Source organism: Cylas formicarius, unplaced genomic scaffold (assembly GCF_029955315.1).
Source record: "Cylas formicarius isolate icCylForm1 unplaced genomic scaffold, icCylForm1.1 PGA_scaffold_8__14_contigs__length_24414737, whole genome shotgun sequence".
Taxonomy (NCBI): domain Eukaryota; kingdom Metazoa; phylum Arthropoda; class Insecta; order Coleoptera; family Brentidae; genus Cylas; species Cylas formicarius.
Window position 1 is genome coordinate 2863656 of NW_026844361.1, and position 23627 is coordinate 2887282.

General features: G+C 38.8%; 1 protein-coding gene across 1 annotated transcript in view; it reads left to right on the top strand.

Moving 5' to 3' along the window:
• The window catches only part of LOC132706805 (protein Malvolio-like), a 47749-nt gene extending 25028 nt beyond the window's left edge, over positions 1-22721 (top strand). The window contains exons 3-7 of the mRNA XM_060678352.1: positions 955-1114; positions 1165-1618; positions 9602-9791; positions 13021-13273; positions 22323-22721. Coding sequence (XP_060534335.1) covers positions 955-1114; positions 1165-1618; positions 9602-9791; positions 13021-13273; positions 22323-22587 — 1322 coding nt within the window. The 3' untranslated portion in view covers positions 22588-22721. The remainder of the gene's footprint in view (positions 1-954; positions 1115-1164; positions 1619-9601; positions 9792-13020; positions 13274-22322) is intronic.
• The last annotated feature ends 906 nt before the right edge of the window (positions 22722-23627 follow it).

A 23627-nucleotide genomic window follows, 5' to 3' on the forward strand; every position in this document is an offset into this window, starting at 1 on the left:
TTTAATTAACATCGGAAAAATTCTTTTTTCACTGAAATTAAAAAACAATTTTCTTTTTACATGTTATTTAAATGGGAAACTAAAATAAAAATAGCGACCCTTTAGGGTTGAGCTACAGGGTTCATCTTTGGTGAGGATTTTTTTTATATCAAAAAGAAAATTTGAGAGGGTATGAGCTAAAAAAAATATTTTTTTTTGAAGCACCCTAATATACAGGGTATAAAGAAGATACGGAAATATTGCCGTTTCTATTTTAAATACCCTGTACAGTGCTTTCGTAAATAAATGAGTTTATCGCATCGAATTTTTCGCAAATATTTGGAATGTTGAAAAATATTTTTATGATAAATGGGGCATGCAATAAAATAGTTTTTATTTTGTTATCTTGTAAACGGAGCAAGATTAGAAAAATTCAAGAGAAGAAAAAGTAGGAGTTTTAGTCGTTCCATCTCTAGAGAAGTATGGAAATTAAATTAAAGTCAGTGGCGTACATTTTTATCACTAAATTTTCTAAAATTGGCCCATTTTTTAATTTTTACTGAGTTAGGGTCAAATCAGCCCTTTATCGCTATCAACAACGCTACCTAATTTGAAACAAATCCGTGAGAACAGATTTCAATTAATATAAAAAACATTATTTGAAAAAAAAACAACACTTGGAAACTTGGAAACGATGCATTTATGGGTAATTTTTAAATAAAATATACTCTATATATATATACTCTATATATATATATATATATATATATATATATATATATATATATATATATATATATATATATATATATATATATATATATATATATATATATATATATATATATATATATATATATATATATATATATATATATATATATATATATATATATATATATATATATATATATGTATGTATAATATATATAACCATGTACAACCAAAAATTATTCTCTGCTTCGCCGCGCTCAGGCGTCGTCACGGGTGTTCACATGGCCGAGCTGTGCTACAGACAGTACAAGACTGTACCGAGGATCCTTCTGTGGCTCATGATGGAGCTCGCGATCATAGGATCTGACATGCAAGAGGTTATAGGCACTGCCATTGCCATTTTCCTCTTATCGGACAAAAGGCGGGTCATTTTGCGCCCGTTGGAAAAAAAATCTGACGAAACGTTTGCAGGGTACCTCTCTGGGTGGGAGTACTGGTTACGATTCTGGATACCTTTACTTTCCTGTTCCTGGATAAGTATGGCCTGAGGAAACTCGAAGCGTTCTTCGTGTTCCTCATCGGCGTGATGACGGTGACCTTCGGTTACGAATATATCGCGTCGAAACCCGACAGTTTGCAGATCACCAAAGGGATGTTTTACCCTTGGTGCGAGGGATGCGACGACAGGGCCGTGCTCCAAGCGGTCGGTATCATAGGTGCCATCATAATGCCACACAATTTCTACTTGCATTCGGCTCTGGTAAAGTCGAGGGAGGTCGATCGCAAGAGAAAAGACAAAGTGCGCGAGGCCAACTTTTATTACTTCGTCGAATGCTCGATCGCCATTTTGGTCAGTTTGTTCATCAACGTGTTCGTTTTGGCAGTGTTCGCGCACGGACTCTATTCGAAAACCAATAAGGAAGTGGTGAGTATCTGATGATGTCGCAAGACACTAAAAAAACGCGAAAGCCACATTTTTGCATTCTGGAAATTGACAGAATTCGTAAAATTCGTATTGTGAAAGAGTTTATCAATATTATAACATGAAAATAGGATAGGAAACGTTTTCAGTTAATTTCCAATTAACCGTCATTGTCAACCATAGCATATCTCCTTTTATTCGTCTTCTTCACATTTTACGTAACGTTGGTTAGGTATACTAGACACACTCGCCCAATCATAGCATATCAGCGACTTACAATATCTCAGAGACGCTTTTATACTCGAATCCACCAATACACATCCTAATCCTTCTGTTAAGAAAATGTTGATTAACGCTTACTGGAAATTCACTTAATTGACGAATCCGCAATGATATTTTAGCAACGCTGCATAATTTTTTTTAGCGTCATCTGAGGAGTAATTTTGGAACATATTTCTAATGAAAAATGTCATTTTTTACTGGCACTTCATAGGTTAGAAACTGCGGTGTTATTTTTTTGCTGTTGTTTGTGTGGTAAGGTAAGAAATAAATTTCATAAAAAGCACTTTTCTCATACAAGCAAATTGTCAAGAACATATTGACTATTATTAATTTAGGCATTATGTTGTTTACCTCAGTACTTTTACCCACTTTTGTAAAAACCCACAAAAAATCTTCCCAAAATCGAACAGTTTTTTGCCTCAAGTCTTAGGTGATAATTTAAAATACAAAAATTGAAAGTTATAACCTGGTCCTCAGTTAGGAAGCTAATACGACGCACGGTGGGGCAGAGGTTTCCCAAACTTGAAAAAAATTGCAATGGCAAATTTAAAACAAACTGTTTCTATTCGTATAGTTTGTTTGTCATAATCAAGGCAAAAATAGTTAATGGGAACCTTCCCCCTCTCCACCTTACAATGAGATTTGCGGAATTAATGGTTAAAAAGTAGTGGAATATTTCCAAACTCTTATAGATACCTAAAAATGTAGTAAAAGCGTTTAAGAAAATTTACATTAGAATTTTCATTAGCTAACAGCTGATTTTGAACATCTGTTGGTAGAAACATAGATAAAGCTGCTTTGAAAAATGCCTTTTGGGGTATTTCGAATGCCCATAATAAAAGCGTCACATGAAAGCAAAATCTTAAAGATATCTTCTTTTGTTTTGATTCGGGAAACTTTTAATGAAAACCCTTCCCTATAGTTTTTTACTTCTTTGTTTGTTTCTACTTTCTGCTGTTTCCTCCGATAATTGACCAACGGGAAGAAGAGCCGCACTAATTACTTCTGCGCCATGAATTAGAACGAGGTGGACCACGGATATGTTGCCACTAATATCCTCGCCGTCCCAATAGTGAAAGATTTAAACAAGTTTTCATAAATTCATAAATTGTAGATTGTCCATCTGGCCTTCTATGTGCTATTTTTCCTTTAAAGAAATTTCTGTCGATCTTTAATAACCACTTTAAATGGTACTAACTATCTAACAAAGGCACTTGGGTCTGATTCCCAAGAATTCTCGAATTTCTGCTTATATTTCTTACGATCAGAGCCTCCATCGTAGCCATATTTACAAACTAAAAGCAAAAGGCTCAGCTCATGGTCATCAAATTGAATCAAAATATAAAATATATAAATAAATAATAAAAATATCTCTTTCAGAAGTATCGTTTAGTAGGTCCGTACATATGGATGAAATTTCTATTATGGTGGTAAAGTGGGTAAGCATTCTTCGCTTCGTGTATAATTTTGTATGATGGAAAACGATCTATATCATTTCTTTTCTGGAGATTGCATTGTTCAAAGCACTTATGTATTTTGCTCCCCTATTAGAACTGGATGTAGTTATCTCATTGCTGGCACGTTTTGTCTTAAATCTGGAGTTTTTTGTCGCTTAGTACGTTCGGTATGTATTTGCCCGGTGTACTTCTCAAACCTAATACACCTTCAAGCCATTTCTGTTTTTTTCTAAGAATACATGATGATTTTTGGATGCGTTTTGCCACTTATCTCTGAATTGCAGATTAGAATTGCAAATTAGATACAAGAAGCGAGATTTCCGAAACATTCTTATCTGAAAAATTGGTTATTCCTTTGACAAATTCTTTAATGCAGCTGTACTGCCTGTTACTTTTTACAGAAAAACATGCTTGAATCTTATTCCAAAGATTGCTTTAGATTATTTCTATGTAAGCGACTTCATTCTGGAACAAAATTAAAAATATTTATTCTTACATATTCGAGATACTGTCATTTTGTAAAAACATCGAAACAATGAAAAGTATATTGAAGTGTAATAAGCAAAATCTCGCAATAGTATAATATGCAACAAGTGCGGTAAACGTCATTTGACTCACGAATTTAATAAACGAGTGACTTAAAAAGTTTACCGAACGTGTTGCATACTACACGTTTTCTACGACCGTTAGTTTGTGGGTACATTTTCGTAAAACAACAAGAATGCATTCACTGAATTGGCAAACGTCAAAATTCAAAGCGTGGGAAATATCTCCGAAAACATCCGATTGCTCCCGGAAATGTCCGAAGTGGCTCGGATACATGGGAAACGAAACTGATGTGGTAAAGTGACGCTTCCCTCACGATAGATCGGTGTGTAATTAGGTATTTTACAGACGGGAGTAGAAAATTAGTATATTATGCAACAAGTGCGGTAAAGGGCATGTGACTCACTTGTTTATTTGACACGAGCGGAGCGCAGCGGAGCGAATTTTTAATAAACGAGTAACTTAAAAATTTACCGAACTTGTTACATACTATACTTTTTCTACGACCGTTAGTTTTTGGGTACATTTTCGCCGAACAACACGAATACATTCACTGACATGGCCGTCAGAATTGACAAACGTCAAATTGAAGGCGTGGGAAATATATCCTAAATCATCCGATTACTCCCAGACGCGTGCGGTAAAACCCCGGAAATGTCCGAAGTGGCTCGGATCCGTGGGAAACGAAACTGACGTGATAAAGTGACGCTTCCCGCACGCTAGATCGGTGTGTAATTAGGTATTTTACAGACGGGAGCAGAAAAAAGATTTTAATTGGATATTTTAATATGAACGACAGTCAACAACACACTACAAAAACTTCAGTGGAATATGGCGGAATGTGTAACTTTTTAACAAAGCAAATTCATAAATAATAAAAATAAATCATAGGCAAAAATGAAAATAATGCATATGTGCAGACAGCAAATTAGTAGAGATTATTTGAGTTATACGAAAAATTTAACTACTTACTAGACCTACAGGCAGACATCCTTGTTTTTTATATTTGAGTTTTCAACTAGAAATGTAAACCTCAGTATAGCACAGTTTTCTAACAAATAAAAACTCAATAACAAAAAAAAATTATTAAAGGGATAAGTTTACATGACTTGTAATTAGTTTGTTTTGCAAACTAACATATTTTGAATTTGGATTTTTTTAACGTTCGGGTGGCCCCTGCCTCTTCTGTGCGTCGTAAGATACTGTTTTTGTGTTCCGAAAAACGTCAAAATTCGTAAAATTCGTATTGTGAAAGAGTTATTATAACACCCAAATATGATTAAACGTTTTCAATTAACTTCCAAATTGATCGTCATTTTCAACGTTGTTTACACCATATCATATAATAATAATAATAATAATAATAATATATTTTATTCGGATAGTTTCGACAAGGAAAATGACAAGAAAAGGCAAGCGCCCAGACATATCTGCTTGCTGATTTCTACACTTATCCTCACACATACATCACACACAATGTTTACGATTGCATTAAGTACTCACTTAATTATGTAACAGAAAGAAAAACCTAAACCTACCGCTGTAAATAAAAAAACTATTAGCGAAAGTCGAGGCTAAAGTACTGTAAGTACCACAAATTTTTAAAGAATTCTAGCAGTGCACATTGGTTTGATTCTTCCTGCGTTCTGTAACTTCTCAATGTTTTTTTTTTTCATTTTTTTCTCTTTAAATTCTAGAACATTGTCACGTTTTTAGTTTATTTGGAAAAGAATTTATTGTCACATTCTGAACGGAATGGGGCAGGTCATTATATAGTTTAACCAAGTCGTAACTGAAGGATCTTTCAAATATACCAGATCGGTGACGAGGAACTATGACCCCTTTAAATCTTAGATTTAAGTTATTCACGTCTGTTCTAAAAGTTATTTTTGGGAGAGGTATTCGAGATATTTTGTTTTAATTATTTTGAAATAAAGTCAACAGCGATGGATCAAGCGCCGCTTCTTCATGTTCGTCCAACCCGCTTCCTTCAGCTTGTAGCTGATAGATCTTCGGCGGCGGATGCCGTAAATAAACCTCAAGCAGCATTTTTGAATTTTTTCAATACATTGTGACGAATTAGCTGTCGAACAAGGCCCATATACGACATCACAGTGATTAAACACGGAGAGAACAAGAACGTCGCATACAACCCTTTTAAACGGCCAATAGCCCTTTGCGTACAAGTCGAAATATGCTTTTCAAAGCGAAATTTTGTATCTAAAAGTAACCCCATATTTTTTGCCTCGTTTTGAAGTGGAACAGTAATATTATTTATTTTTATGATTACTTCAGAAGCAAGACGCTCAACATCCACCGGGCGACCAAAAAACATTACAGAAGATTTTTTTGGGTTTAAAACAAACCGCGATCTCTGGAAATTCTGTCAACTCGTTCCAGGTCCCTGTTGATATTTTGGCACTCAAACTGCAACCTATAGGGGTCAAAAACATGGTAGAGCTGCTTGTCATCAGCATATGATTGTCCTTTGCAATGTTCGAGAAAATCTAAGAATTTTGTTGTGAAAACAATAAACAGAACAGGAGCCAAAATTGAGCCTTGATGAACTCCACTTCGTATGTCTGGGCAAGTAGACTCGACCCCGTTCATATCTCCTTTTATTCTTCTTCTTCATATTTTACGTAACGTTGGATACTTTTGCGAGGGACACTCGCCCAGTCACAGCATATTAGTAATTTACAATACCTCAAACTTGAGGAATGCAGAAGATTTGTAAATAGTAGCCTGTGAAAGTTTAAAAACTGCCGGAAAGTAATTATAATTCTAATTTTAAACTTCTACCTGCCACTGTCCGGGAGTCTTCGCCGTCAACACAGGTACAATAATACTCTATAGAGTACGGCAAACAGCACAGTTCAATAATTATTCATAACTCTCTTGCATTAAGAAACAGAGCATAATTTATATCTTTTTTCATATTTTTATTGTCCAATAAAAGAAAAGCACGAAAGGTCACCAAAAAATTATATTTAGTAAGTGAACTACGTTAAACTATTCCTTACAAGCTAAGTCAACTTAACAAATAATTACAGCTTTTTATTGCAGTGGGTTAATTGGTATTTGGTATTGGTATTGGTATTGGTATTAAAGGGGGGCGCCCTCGCGGGCGTCCAAGCACTTAGGCCACCAGATGGGCCCGTTGTGCCCCCAGGCCGCTCTAGAGGGCGTCCAGAATGCCGCCCCTCCTGTAGAAGGTCAGCAACTCCTTTAGCCCAATACCGTGCACTGAGTCCGGATCGATCAGGGCCGTTCCGAAGACTCCCAATCTTGCCCATGTCAAGGCAGGGCACTCGGTGAGCAGATGATACGGGGTCTCCTCCCCTTCCATGCACCACCTACACTCCGGGTCGTCTCCAATGCCTAGCAAGCAAAGATGCCTCCTAAGCCTGCAATGTCCTGTGTAGGCCCCTGTTAGTGCTCTACACTCCCTTCTGGTCAGTCTAAGCAGCTCCCTGGTCCGAGGAAGGGCGGGTCCATCCATCATAAGCCGCGCCTGCCTCATTCCCGGAGCAACTCTCCAGCCCCCCGCGGCCCGGTCTCTCGCCCAGGCTTCGAGAGCTCCCCGCCTCACACACGGGGCGATCCCCAAGCGGGGCTCTGGCTCTATATGCCTATGCGAGGAGCCCTCCCTGGCTAAGGCGTCCGCTGCCTCATTGCCCCGGATACCGGTGTGACCCGGGACCCAGACCAACGTGACCTTTCTCTCCTCAGCCACCCTCCTCAGTACCTCTTTGCACTCCTTTATCAACAAGGAGCGCGTACGCTCTACGTACGACTTCAGCGCCATAAGTGCAGCCCTACTATCCGAGCAGAAGAAGACTCTCCTGCTTCCGTAGTTGAACCGAAGCGCCTCTCTGACCGCCATCAATAAAGCGAAAATTTCCGCCTGAAACACAGTGCAGTACTGATCCAGAGGGACCGACAAGCTTGATCCCGTTGTCTCGCAGTACGCTCCAGCTCCGGCCAGATCTCCCATTCTGGACCCGTCCGTGTACCAGACAAGTCCATCCCAGGAGCCGACTCTGCCCTCTCTCCAATCTTCCCTTGATGGAAAGAGAAAGGTCAATTTATCAAAGAAGGTCATCTCGGGGATCATAACGTCACTCGGCATGCACATGACCCCGCGATCCCCGCGACAGCCCTCTAAAATGTCTTACGGACCCCGATTGAAGGTTCCCTCCCTCCAGAGCCCGCAGCTCGCTAGCCTCACAGCTGTCCTGGCCGCCTCCATCTGCACCCGATCCGCCAGAAAGGACAGCCCCACCAGAGCCTCCAGGGCCGTCGTGGGCGCCGTTCTCATGGCGTCCGTTATGCAGAGGCAAGCTAATCTCTGCAGTCTGTCAAGAACTAGCCTTGCTCCCGCTCTTTTGGTCCCCGGCCACCATGCCACTGCCCCATGCGTGAGCATAGGCACCACCATGGTACCTTAGATCCACTGCATGATCTTTGGCCCCAGGCCCGAAGTGCCCCCTACCGCTCTCCGGCACGCCCACAGAGCTCCAAAGGCCGATCTGGTCCTTAATCTTATATATTCCTGGAAGGTCAACTTAGAGTCCAACCATACACCCAAGTACTTGACACTTCCGCTTGCAGAAAGAGGCACCCCATCCATCGAAATGTTGAGGTTGCACTCCATCTTCCTTTTCCTAGTGAAGATGACCATCTCCACCTTGCCAGGATTGACAGCCGACTTGCTGTCCAGGCACCATTGTGAGAATCTTGCCAATGCCCCGTTCAGGAGCCCCTGGATCCTCCTCACGTCCGTCCCCTGTGTCATTATCACAAGGTCGTCTGCATATGCCTGAGCATAGACCCCGTGTTCCTCCCTCAGAATAAGCAATATCTCGTTCACCACTAGGCACCACAGGAACGGGGACAAGACCCTGCCCTGTGGGCAACCTCGTGATGAACCGATGGAGACCTGCTCCCCACCCAGTCTTGCCTCCACCCTCCTGTCGGTTAGCATGGAGCGGATCCACCTTACAATGGCCGTCCCCACTCCAGTACTCTCCACCGCCCTGCAGATCCAGTACAGGGCCGTGTTATTGAAAGCCCCTTCGATGTCAGCGAACACGCACACCGACAGCCGTCCCGAGCCCATACCCTCCTCCAACCTGGAAGTCAGATGGTGAAGAGCTGAGCCCACAGACCCGCCACTTCGGTACGCATGCTGAGCTGGCTCTAAAGGGGCCTCCAGCTTCACCCAGTCCCTCAGATACCGGTCCACCAGTCTCTCCAGAGTCTTCATAATGAAGCTGGTGAGCCAAACAGGCCGGTACGACTTCGGGTCCGTGTAGTTTAATTGGTATACTGTCTTAAGTGTCGTTTGAAGGTTTTAGCGTGTAATTTGAGTGATGTCTAGATACAGCCAACGTTTGCCTGTTTCGAGAAATGTAGGGATTACAGTTAAAGTATATTTTTTCCCAAAACGAAAGGAGATTCAATCAAATTGTTTACAACATTATAAAAAAAAAATAAATCATAATTTGTTCTATGATTTCGCTAAGACTGCATATAATAGAAATTAACTATAACTGAAAAAATCAACAATACGCTATTGGAAGTTAACAAAGAGTTAATACGTGTAAAAATGAAAAAACAAAACTGAACTAAAATAAAAACTATCCGAGCAGTTAAAATTAAACTGTCGCGTAAGCGTAATAAACTTTCGCAACTCTAGCACGATCTGTGCGCGAACCATCCGTCCATGGACGCGTCCGTGTTTCCCGTAGACGCGGACAACGCGGACCAACTCGTCGATTCGGACATCTACAACGGGGGCATCTTTTTGGGCTGCGCTTACGGACCACCGGCCATGTACATCTGGGCGATCGGCATATTAGCAGCGGGTCAAAGTTCAACCATGACAGGTACCCAAGTTACGGCACAAATTAATTCGAAAAGCTTTAGTATAAATAATAGCTTGATGAGTTATTATTTATTAAATTTATTTATATTATATATATTATTAAAACTATTTATAAATCTTGCTGGCTTTCTTATATATTGTTTGAGGGACTGGACTGAAACACTCTGTATATTGTTTACCCTAATGTTTGTAAATCACCGACAAAACAAAAAAGATCATATGCAATGTTACCCTGAAATTGAAAATAACCGAATTATCAGCACATTTCTTTTTTAGACTAGATGGTTATGAGCGGTTAGAAAACTAACCAAAACTCCATGTTCCTTTTACTGTTTTATTTGAGCGTAACAAACAATAATAATAACACCAATTTCCACGTCTTCATTTATTATAAAAATTTTTCGTCTGTTTCTTCTTTTAGCCTAATCGGTTTCATTATTTCTAAAGATTCGATAAAGACGCAAAAAAAATTGATCAAAGAAGGCTGTGCAAAATAATGATCGCCCTGCCAGATAGAAAACTAGTTCTATTGTTATTAATGATTTAAATTATTTTACTGTATTACCTATTCAAAGTAGGTAGCGAGTAGGGTGCCTTCTGACCCGGAAGGCTAGCACACATGGAGCGGAGTAAAGAAAGAGCAGAGAGCAAAAGCAGGAGTGGGTATATTAATAAAGAAAAAAAATTAGAAAAAACATCAAAACATGGGAAACTCATAATAATGCGGATCACGATCTAGAGCAGAGCTATATTTGGCGCTTACGGACCTAATAACGATAGACCGATTGCGGAAAAAGAAAGCTTCTCGGATGAAATACAAAAAGAGAGAACACAAATAAAACAAAAGGAGGAAATTATCATTGCAGGAGACTTAAACGGAAGGGTGGGTAGAAAAGAAAATAACGTAATAGGAAAATACGGAAAAGAGGTAGCTAGTGATAACGGAGAAAGAATTATCGAACTATGCGAAATGAAAGACCTTCAAGGTACAAACGCATTTTTCTGACATAAAGACATCTATAAATACAACTGGACCCAAGAAAGCAGAAACATAAAAAAATCTATAATAGATTACATTATTATACAAATACAATCCACAATTAAAATAAAGGAGCAGAATATGGAAGTGACCATAGAGTGTTGTTGGCAAAGATAGAGTTCCCTTGGATAGGAAGAAGAACTCGTACCAACGAAAAAAAAACATTGGAAAATCAAAAATTCACTTACTCCAGGTCGATACATAACCTCTATCAAAGAAGACTGGATCAGAAGCTTTCACAATTTAAATATGAAGACAATATACAAGATGCATACCAACGCGTGAAAGAATGTATGCTACGAGCAGGAATAGAAGAAGGAAAAGAGAGAAAATATCAAAATACCGTCAGTGATAACACGATAAACGAAATAAAAGAAAAGAAACAACTATGCATCAAATGACTCAGTACTAACAACGAATAGAACAACAGAAAATTTAAAGAAAAAAATAGAGAAGTAAAACTGGTAAACAAGTAAAAGAACGAAAACTGGCAAAAGAAGGAGAGCAAGAAATAAAGAATAGGCTCCATTCAGTTATAGGGACAAGAACAAGATAGATCCGATTAAAGGAAGGCTGCGGCTGTAGACTACCTATTCAAAAATGGGTTTTACACATGAAGAACAGCGCAACTTGTTAGAATGCTATTTAGCATACCGTAAATCGTCTGTAAGTGAAAGAAAACGATACATAAACAACCTATATCCACAGCACGTTCCACCACATGAAGGAGGCGAAAAAATTTGATTACAAGTGAAGACGTGGAAATTGGTGTTCTTGGATGTTTTGGAGCATCTCGTCACAATTTAATTCCAAACATAATCAAAGACTCTAACCTGTCTTTTAATACTGTCCAAAAGATTCTAAAACAACACAAATTTTGCCCTTATAAATTCCGATCAGCTCAGATGCTTTTGGCAGAGAATGCAGAAAGAACTTTTTGTGTCATTTATATGTTAACTTTTGTCGCCAAAACATAAATAATTTTCGATATATTTTGTGGACTAACGAATCAAAATTTTGAAATTATGGAATTCATAATCCGAAAAATCGTCAGTATTGGTCAAGAGAAAATTTATTGCTTGTATATCCACGAGGTCCACAAGTTCGTTTCAGCTTTAACGTTTGGTTCCCGCATTGCAATTATTACTGAAATTCTGGGTGTTCTAAATGAACTTCACCTCATAAGTAAGCAGAATCTCCATTTATAACAAGATGGCACTTATTCCTTCACCTCCTAGGTCACCAGATATAACCCCACTTGATTTCCACTTGTGATGTTAACGTTTTAAAGGCTAGGATATTTTTTATTTCCATGTTTCTTACGCACACTTAAACCATTAAAATGAAAATGGAAGTTTATTTCGCACCCACTCATAGCCATCTAGTCTAAAAGGGAAATGTGCTGATAATTCGGCTATTTTCATTGTAATTAGTGGAAAAAATGCCACTAGTTGGTTGCTATTGATGAACACTTAATTTAGATCAGCCTGTATAAGCAGGTACAGGGTAGAATGCGAACCAGTTTCAATTAAGCCCTGAAGAAGAAAAACAGGATGATTGCTGATAGAACTATAGTAACCTGTAGAAGTTTCTTTGGCAAATCTATTGATTAATTACAAGCTAAAATGTCACGTTAGTGGGCGCACACATGTTACAGTTTCCTCAGTAATTTTGGGCATTCCTGCACAGATAAACATAAAACAAACCAGTATCCTTCTCCTTCCTTATTACTTGATCTATTTTCCCTGCTACGGTATTCTCTCGCAGTTACATAGAATCAATACGCCTAGAAGTCTACTCTAGAGATAAATCTCTCACGAAGAAAGAGAGAAAGAATGTGAGGATGGTATGTGTGTAAGATATACTCGCACCGTTGCCAGTAAATTTTAAATATGTTAAAGCGATAATATCTTATTTGAATAATTATCTACAACCGAAATAATATTTTTATGGATTTTCTACGGATAAAGCTACAATATTTTCGGTTAGTTAATTTTTTTATTGGCAGTTCTGACGTAGAACAGAACAACGCAGTCAGTTGGAACTTGTGTGCCATTTTTGCAATAATTTCGTAATCCTGTCTCTCTTCGTTAGTGTACTTTTATATACTAGCCTTCTATTGAGAGATACCTTTCAATAGCCAACGCAGTAAAATGCTCGGTTCCCATCTTAATTTATTTGCTTTTTATAGGCACTTACGCCGGCCAGTTCGTTATGGAGGGTTTCCTCAATCTCAAATGGGCGAGATGGAAGCGTGTCCTCTTCACCAGAAGTCTCGCCATCATACCCACGTTTTGCGTGGCGTTTTTCACCAACATCGACGACCTAACTAATTTTAACGACATCTTAAACGCCGCAATGAGCGTTCAGTTGCCGTTCGCCCTCATCCCTCTCATAGCGTTTACGAGCAGTACCAGAATCATGGGCGAGTTTGCGAACGGAATGTAAGCGACCACAGACTACTAAACAACGCTCGTTAACTATTTTTCTATGCTCTCTTCTTCGTTGGTTTGCGATAAATATTACTCCAGCGTAATATAACCACATCTTTACAGAGATAAACAGAGGTTTCTAAAGAATAGAAGCAAGACGAATAACGTGATGGTATTATCATATTCGTTTTGCTTTGAATGCTTGTATATCTCCAGTTACACACCCGAATAGTCACATAAAATGTTAAAATGAACGGCAACAAAGCATTGCTGCTTCAAAATACAGCGTGCATTGACTCCAGTTCATTGTTGCCGACCTGTACCTTCCCTCTCTCTCTTATTTTTAGAGTATAAATAGTATAGCATAACGTTGCGAGGCTCGTTTACCAAAACAAAACACTCTTTATTCGTATATTAATTTAATAGTTCACACACGGCACTAAAACAAACAAGATTGCTTTCGAAAAATAGTAGCTAGGCGGGGTATGTTCGTAGCGCGTAGGAGCTTTTTATTTTAAAAAGGTGGCGGCTTCGCGGTCTTGCCCTAGAGGGACGGATTAACTTGCGGACCACCTATGGAACTTTCGTAAAATCGATGTAATTACATTGTGTACACACCCTGTATAAAGCGTCTTTTACTTATCGCCGTACTAGTAATAACGATGTCCAATTGTATTATTCCAAGTATCTTGCGCACTCTGTATAATAGACGAAACCTGAAACTTGATACTGTTTACGACAAATTGGTTAAGGCTTTCGCGACCCGTTGATAAGCTATTATCTTGATTCGGGTTTAAAGGCCGTCGTCGATTGGAATTACTTCCTAACGTTTCGCTAGCACGAGTGGCGAGCTTCTTCAGAGGTACTTCCATCTCCGATGTTGGACGTAGACTGACGATTTCTCCTGCGCAGGTTGTATTTATGCCGATTGGTGGTGGGCGGGGCTTGTTCCGCTTCGGTTGGTCTCGGGATATCGATCGGTACTGCTCGGGCGTTCCTAGGGATCGGGTTCCAGATTTGGTTGAGTCTAAGGGTCTCCTCCTTTCTGTTGAAATTGTGTGGGTGTTTTTGTATCTCAATGACTTCCCTGACTAGTCTGTTGTGATAGCCGTTGACCGATGCTAGTAACTTACAGCTCTCAAAGTGTATCCTGTGTTCCCCGCTGCCCAGTGCGTGTTCAGCTACTGCAGACTTCTCTCTCTGCCCTAGCCTGCAGCTTGCTTTATGCTCCTTAAGTCTCGTTCCAATTGATCTCTTGGTAGTTCCGATGTAGACCTTTCCGCATGAACACGGAATGCGGTAGACTCCTTCAGCTGAAAGTGAGTCCCTCTTGTCCTTCGCTGACCTGATGGTCTGCTGGATCTTCTTTGTAGGCTTAAAGATTGTTTTGATGTCGTGTCTTTTCAATACCCTGCCAATCCTGTCGGTGACACTCGGAATATACGGCAGATATGCGTGAGAGGTGGAGGGTCGTTATTCGGTATCCCGCGATCTTGATGATCTTGAGTTCATTGATCTCTCGATCTCCCTCTTGCTGTAGGCATTTGCCTCGAACGCAGTTTTCAGGTGTTCAAGTTCCATCTGGAGGTTCTCCGGTTCGCAAATCCTTCGGGCTCGTTCTGTCAGGGTTCTGATAACCCCACATACTTTTGACTTGGGTGATGGTTGGATAGAGCATGCAGGTATCGGTCCGTATGGGTTGGTTTTCTGTACACTGTGTGGCCCAGCTTGTTACCTCGCTTCCTCACTAGTACGTCTAAGAATGCAAGTTGTTGGTGATTTTCAGTCTCCATAGTAAACTGGATGCTGGGATGCTGACTGTTGAGATGTTGTTGAGCTTGTCCATACCATGTTTCCAAATCACGAAGGTGTCATCCACGTACCGGAACCACGTTGCTGGATGCTGGTTGCTGACTAGCAATGACCAACAACTTGCATTCTAGTAAATGGTAAAATAGTAAATGGTTTTCGAGAAACTAAGTTTTTTCTGCGTCATAATAATCAATGACGTCATCGCGTCTTCACCGAGCCCCCGAATAGCGACTTTAAAATGGATTTTTTCGTATACCCCAGCAGCGTATGTGACGAAAACCGCAAATACAAAAATTTTAACTCTTGATGCGGCCTATGACAGTGTTTGAACCTGTTAACCATAATTCTATAACTTATTCTGTAAAACAACAATTTCCTAGGTCTTTTAGATTTTTGCCTATAATTTGAAAACCCTGTATATAATCGACAAAATGCCTGAAATAAATGTTGTTGCACTTCCGCGTCTGCTGGTTAAAGAATTTTGCCGAGCGGGTGAACGATTAAGAAGATATTTTTCTGGAAGCCAAAATTACCAAAAAAAAAAATAATCAAGAGACGAGAACGGACAAACAGACAAAAAAATTTTTTCGACGTTGATCATTTCTATGCCAAAAATTTTTATATGAGCGTAGAAAAATTCGATTTTATCGATTTTCGAAAGTAACAAGAAAAATAAAATAAGGGTTCGGCGTCGGACTGGAGATCGACAACCAACATCCTTGATTCGCATTGCGTACTGCTGGCGGCTTCTTTTTAGTTCGCACCTGTTTGGCGTCTAGGTTAGACGGCGTGTGTGAGTATGTGATGTAAATCAAGGTATCTTGACGTTAATTGCAAGGACACTTCTTTGTTGGTTTATATCTTCTTCACATGGGTACCTCTTCTTCGTATATAGTGGGGCTACACACTTTCTTAATAGTGTAAGGTCCACCTTTCTTAGGATCAAACTGGGAAGAGCAAGAGGCCTTTGACTGACTTGGCGCGTGTACTTCTACCATAACTTGATCCCCTACGGTATAACTTTCTTCCCTTCGACTTTTGTCGGCATATGTCTTTGCTCGATCTTGACATTTCTCAATGGTTTCACGAACTTCCTGTAGAGTTTTGGATATGAGTTGGAGGTAAGGAGCAATTTGAGTTGAAAAATTTTCATCTTCCACTATTGACCAAAAATCTCTGATTACGTCATCGGGTGTCCTAAGCTCGCGAACAAAATTCACGTAAGACGCAATGACTCTTGGAAGTGTTCATAGCGAATCTGATGCTTGGCATTCCACTTGGTGTGATCGTTCTGGACTAATATAGCCAATTGAGTATTAAGATCCCTACTCTTTCTCTCCACTGGGTTGCTCTCTGGATGATAAACAGGTTTTTGAAGTTTTTTTGGAAAATTAAGTATTATATAACGTAATATAACTTCGTCGATGCGTTATCGGGAACAGGCTTCGGCGCTAGCATATTTTAGGGGGAATAATTATATACGTCTTGTGGCAGTGTCTTCCATAATAAATATCTATTTGTCACCTTCTGGTGTCTCCGGTAGTGGTCTAATTAAATCAATGGACAAAACCTCGAATCGTTTGTTCTGTATCGAGGTTTGCAATACACCAGTTGTTTTAAATTCATCGGTTTGAATCTCTGGCATTCCAAACTTTGATGAATGTAGCAAGTTACATCTCGACGGAGACTTTTCGATGTCAAGCTCTTTTAGCTCTGCTTCGCGCAATTCTTTGGCATTCAGCCTGGGTAAGTCGATGCTTAATAATGCGATCTCAAATTCGTCCAAATTTGGTCGCGACAATGTATCGGCGATGACATTCAATCGGCCAATTACATATTCGATTTTGAGGTCAAATTCTTGAAGAGTGAATGACCATCGAGCTAACCTTCTGCCATTTTAATGGTTGGTAATCGCTCTTGACGATGCAATTAGTTCCTTCTAGGTATCCTCTAAATTTGTTGCAGCTCCACACGACTGCGACTGCTTCTCTCTCCGTGGTAAGTTCCTTTCCCCGGAGGTTAATAGTCGACTGGGATACTCGATTGGCACTTTCTCTGCGTAGGACATAAGGTAGCCAGTTATCTGCCTGTTGTAATATTGGGGTACTGCTGAGCAAATCTTTCAGTTTACAAACGTTTTTTCGTTAAGTCGGTGAGTGGTCGTGGTGCGACGTCTGCGTAGGTTGGTAGGAACTTCCGAAACCATGAACAAGTCTGGAGAAAATTCAGAAGTTGCTTGATGTTTGGGGACTTCATTACGTTTATCGCTGCCGTCTGCGCCGGATTGGGTCTAATTCCTTCCTGGGTTATCAAGTGTCCTAAGTACTGCACTGTATAGCATGCGAATGAACACTTTTTCCTGTTCAGTCGAAGTTTGAAGATTTGCAGACGGTCAAAAGTATTCTGCAAGTCGCATAGGTGGTCTTTAAATGTGGCGGACAAGATGATGATGTCGTCTAGATAGGCTAGTATCGAGATTTCTTGAAGTCCAGATCGAAATCGATCGATTAGCCTCTGGAACATGGAAGGGGCTGTTGTCAAGCCACATGGTATTCGGTTGTATTAAAGTAATCCGAAAGGTGTGATGAATGCGGTTTTGTCTCTGTCTCCGATTTTAAATCACGTGTTGTCATGTATCTAATCCGTTTTGCCATGTCATCGAGTCTTGGTAGTGGATATTTGTCCGATTGTGTAATAGCGTTCAAACGTTGATAAGTCACCCAAAGTCGAACTTCGCCATCTTTTTTTGGGACTAATACAACGAATGAGGAATACGTTGATTCACATTCCTCAATCACAATCCCATAGTTTGTCTGGTTCTTTTCGAAGGATTCTTCACAAGTCTTTGTTTCCATCCGCTAACGTCATTAGCAAAGATCGTACTATAAATGGGATTTTGTGCTTCATTAGCAATTTTCTTAAGATGCGACATTGGTCTTTGCTCCTCTGTCGATGAAAGCTACACCTAATGCATCAAGAATACCAATTTAAACATCTTCCGTTGATGATTGACACAAAAAAAATCTGTGGAAAGCGTATTGATATGCGTATGATATGATTGATTTGCAATTTGGGCAATTGGTTCTGGCATGACCAACTTTTCCGCATCCGTAGCAAACAATTTGCCGTTTTGCTTCTGCTTTGTTTTTCAACTTTCGTCTTTCATTCATCCCGCTTCTCCTTGTCATGTAATCTTGCTAATTTTCGGCATTCCTCCACCGAATGGCCAAAATTCTTGCAGTAGTTGCACTGAATTTTGTTTTTCTTGGTTGCAGATGACACTCTGTGATTAGTCTTCTTAAAAGTTGAGACTTTTATGCATTTCCTCTCTTCAATTCTGGCAGCTTCAATGAGGCCACGAAATGTTTTAATTTGTCCCTGGTAAATCTCTCAAGAATTTGATGATGCGTTTCAGGCAAACAAGGCAGTAAAGCGCGTGCTTTACTTACAAAAATGTCAGTTGCTTCGTCAGTACTTTCTTCACATGAAAATAGTTCTCTGTATATTTGGTAAGTAGGTTTTGTATAACCATAGGCCTGTAGCTTTTGAAAAATTTCTGGAGTCATGACAATTTGGTTCAGGACCGGTTTTTTTTAACGTTCTCCTCGACCGTAAGTACATAAACTGAATAACAAAATTTACGCGACTTGACCTACTCAATTCAGCCAAGGCAGCTCTTTGACTTACTCATTTCAGCCAAAATCACTTTTAACGGATATGTCTCTCAGAACAGTCGCGCTATATCTACTTTCACAGATCCACAAAAGTCGCTACGAGTTTGTTGGGCCAAGAAATGCTGTTTGAGTGTCGAACTGTCGCTACAGTGTCGGGAAATACATCACACACGCCACTATAACAAACAAGAAAAGGGGTTCGGAGTCGGACCGGGGATCGACCTTCGATTCGCACTGCGTGCTGCAGGCGGCTTCTTCTTAGTTCGTGCCTGTCTGGCGCTTACGGTTAAACGTCGAGTGGAGGGACGTACTTAACTTTCGTGTTACAATAGTATACATAGGTATATGCTCTGTTCTCTCTTTTCTCGGTCAATTCAACAACAACCAACCAAATACTTGGTAAACCAACAACACCATTGGACCACGGTCAAACAGAACGGAGGAGTTAAATGTTGACTGTAGCTGTTGCCTTTCTGCATTAAACCTATGCAGAAATAAGCAGTTATTTGATTAGTTTTGTTTAGTTTCTGTGATCCTTTTGTGGAGTTGAGGGAGAAGAGAGACTTATTATTTAAAAGTGCGTACATAGGAGAGATAGTACAACTGGCAACAATGAACTAGAGCCAAACATACTAAAAGTTGTGCCGAAACTATGAAAACTGCATCTTACGACCTGTCAAATGTCAATTTCATAAGCTAACTTTCGCAGTTCCCATTTTTAAGTAAAAATTGGGTAGTACCAAAAATTCGGAAATGGATTTATTGAGCAAGAATTGATTTAAAACCTAAAACTGTTCCCTTCTATGCTCGACTTCCGCCCAAAAAAAAATCCTAAAAAATCCATTTGGAGTAACTTGCCAAATTTAACTGAGAAACAATTAACGATGGAGAAAACAAAAGTAAAATTGAAAAGTTTAATTTAATATACAGGGTTTTCGGCTCATCTGAGGTACATACTAGTTTTCTTATTTTAAACGAAACAACTAATAACAATACTTAATAGCAGCATTGCATTATTATCGATACAATTATAAAAACACGTGGGTTCCATTTGTTAAAATTGTTTTTTATGATTTGATTGTTGTACCTAATTCTTGCTCACCATCTATTAATTTACATCCGAAATATCCACTTAATGTATGACAATAAGCCCTATTTCACAAGGAATAAATCCACAATTAAATAATCGGGGCTCCATAATGGGAAAAATTGTTGACGTAATTTTTGACGTAAAATTCAATATTTGTCGAAAACATTTAGACTTAGGTATAGGGGTATACATGAAATATGTCTATAATTTCCTAGGGAATCCAAAACTACACGCGGTTTTCTATTTAAAATAAAGAAGAAATTAAAAATCCAGATGCAACTTTTATATTTAATATTTTTTTCAATTTTCAATTTTCTGAGTTAAGGGAACCGGAACCTTTTTTTAGAGATCTTTTAGAGACACTCTATATTATACTATACTCTATACCGGGTGTTTCAAATTTGACTCGGTAACGGTACAGGGCGATCTAAATTAAAGCAAAGTTGCGCATCGGTGAGTTCAATAATGTTCCGTTTTGAAATTGAAGTAATTTTTGATACTTCCCGAACTATGGCGGAGAACTTAAAACTTCCGCATTTTGTTTTTATTTTTTTATCCCTTTATTTTAAAAATTTGCAAAAATCTGAAAATACATTCTCATTGTTACTTTTTAGGCTTCATTCATGGCCAGGTCAAAAATCTCTTACAAGTTGTATTTGTGTTACCTCAATTTCGAAAAATTCACAAACACTCTTATATCATAGTAAACTAAGAATTTTCAAATCTGTTAATTGTTAAAAATGACTTTACGAAAAAGAAAAACTAGATATGGTAAAATTTTATTATAAAAACGGCAGAAATGGTGTCAAGACATCGGAAATGTATTTGAACATGTATCCTGAAAGACGACAACCTTATCGAACTTTGTTTAAATTATTCTATATAAATCTCACTGAGTTTGCTTCATTTGAAACACTGAGACAAAAATATGGAGGCAGAATGGATGAGGAAAATAAAGAAAATGTAGTTAATGACTTAGGATTAACGTGATATTATTTTATTCCTCTGGATAAGAGTTGGCATTTTGCAGATTAATCAAATCCACACACAGCACGCACATGCATGCTTCTTCTCATACGAGTGCTTGGAAACACCTATATAGAAACGCTTTAAAATGCTACAAAATTCATATTTCCCAAAAATTACATCCAAGTGATGGCGAAAGCCGATTACAATTTTGCAATTGGCTACAAAGGAGACTCTATTTTCCAGCTTTCCTAGAAAATATGATTTTACATTTACAACTCTAGGCAATTTCGAGAAATTCGACCGCAAGTTCGATTTAATCTTAATGTGTGGCCAGGTATTTATGAAGACAAAATTTTGGGTCCTCATTATTTTAACGGTACTATGAATGGAAAATCGTATTATCAGTTTTTAACGACAACGCTTAAACACTATTTGGATGATTTACCTTTGATCCACTACAACAGCGTGTTTCAACAAGATGGCGTCCCGTCTCAGAACACAATACTGGTAACTGATTATCGAGGCTTGGAGACAGATGGATTGGGAATAATGGACCAGTGAGATGGCCAGCCAGGTCTCCAGATGTCAGCGTATTCGACACATTTTCAAAGCCAAGCGAACTTAGCGAGATTTCTATCGAATAATTTCATATAATCAAAGATCTTAGCAGGGAACAGAGCCTTCTATGAGGTACAACAATACAACAAAAGTAAAATTATATAAATCATTAATTCTATCAGTAGTTACATATGGCAGTGAAGCCAGGACACTAAATCAAAGAGAAATAAATAAACTGTTGGTGTGGGAACGTTAAATATTAGGAAGTATATACTGTCCGTATGGAGATATAAAAATTAATGAATGGAGACCCAGGCACAATTATGAATGAGAGGAATTGTATGAAAAGGAAATTATTGTAACGTGTATAAAGTCTAACCGCCTAAGATGGGCAGGGCAGTAAGAAGCGCAGACAATCGCCTCATTAATAACGTTTAGACCTTAGGAAAATAGGGATAAGGCAATGGGAAATCACTGCACAGGATCGACAATACTGGAAAGGGGCCGTAAACGTGGCCTAGACTCACGATGAGTTGTAGTGCCAGAGAAAAAAAAGAAGAAGAAGTATCTCGTTTTTCTTCAGTGATAAAGTCCATTTTTAACGATACATGCACTAGATTCTAAAATGCCATCGACAGATTTGAAAATTCATTGCTTACTGTTGAATACTTCGAATTTGAGGGAACACAAATACAACAAACGTAATAATTTTAATACTATAATACTAATACTAATAATATTCGACACTAAAAATAAATAAAGTATATGATGGTTTGACAAAAAGGAAACATCGTGATGGATTTTTGACCTGGCCATAGGAAGAAGCCTAAAAATTCCGGGTTTCGCGCGCTTCTAGAATTCCGACCGTAAGTGTAGATGGTGCTGTCAGCCGTTTTACAAAGTGATTCGTAACAAACGCGGGTGACGTCACGACCGCTTAACTCGGTTTTCGTTTCAGGGGCAACAAAATCATGTCTATAGCGGTTAGCGTAGGCATAATGGTTATCAACACCTACTTGGTCGTGGTGCAGGTGCGGGGCTTGGCCTTGTCGCCGCCCGTCTTGGCGACCACTGTGCTAGGCGCGAGTTTTTACGTCGCGTTCTGCCTGTATTTGATAGGTCACATGTTGGTTTGTATGGGCAACGATAGGTGGAGCGACAGCAAGTTTGCGCGAAAATACTTCGTAGGACCCGTAGATGCGAATTTTGCAATAGGAAACTAATAGACGTACTTATAAATATACGTTGTTTATATAATTTATAGTATTCCCCCATTTTTTCTTGACAGTCCGATTTCTTAGATTGACGTACGTCACACAGTGGTCGAATTTCTAAAAAAGCTGGCTATGGAATGATGTTTTCGGTTATTTTTAATCCAATTGATAACGACATTATGTGTTACACTGTATTTGGCTTAAGAAAAAACAATTGATATCTCGTTGCTAGATTACAGCGCCCCGTCAAACTTGGTTGACGGTTCCTTTTTTGGATTATTATTTTCAACGCCTTAAAGTTTATGGATAATAATGCTCCGACCTCAAACATACTGTAAAATGGGAGTGTTTTGACAGGGACAACCTATTTTTGAACTAGATAGAGCAAAATCGACTTACATCTCAACGGTTTCACTGCCAAGTAATATTTAAAGGGATTTTCAATTTTCGGACGTTTTGAAAATTGCCCATAACTTTTCTTATTTATGAAAATTCTGGATTCAGATGAAAACATTATTAGTTTTTTTTAAGGTAAATATAGTATGGCAATCTTAGATATTATTTTTAATATTTAATCTTAATATTTCTGAAAGAGAATTATACTTATTTTAACTTAATAAACGAAACACAATAAATATTAGAATACAAAATATTAAAATTTAATCTTTTAAATTACTTATTTTGAAATATTTTAACTTATATGTTTAAATTTTGCGCCATCTTCTTCAATTCACTGAACGCATCTATTTCCTACTGAATGGCAGCTATTTACTAACTCTCTAGGATCCAAGGAAGCCAACGCTTCGCGAATGGTTTCCTCTAACTCTCCCGTAGTTTCGAAAATTCTATCTTTAAATACAAAATCTTTTAATCTCCCCCATGAAAAAAATCTCGAGGAGCTAGATCACACGATCTCGCAGGACACAGAATGGGGCCTCTTGTTCCAATCCAACATTATCTAAATTCTTCATTTAAAAACTTCTTCCACACCTACAATCCGTGCGTTGTGAGAGGGGCAACCATCTTGCTTATAATAAATACTCCTTCGA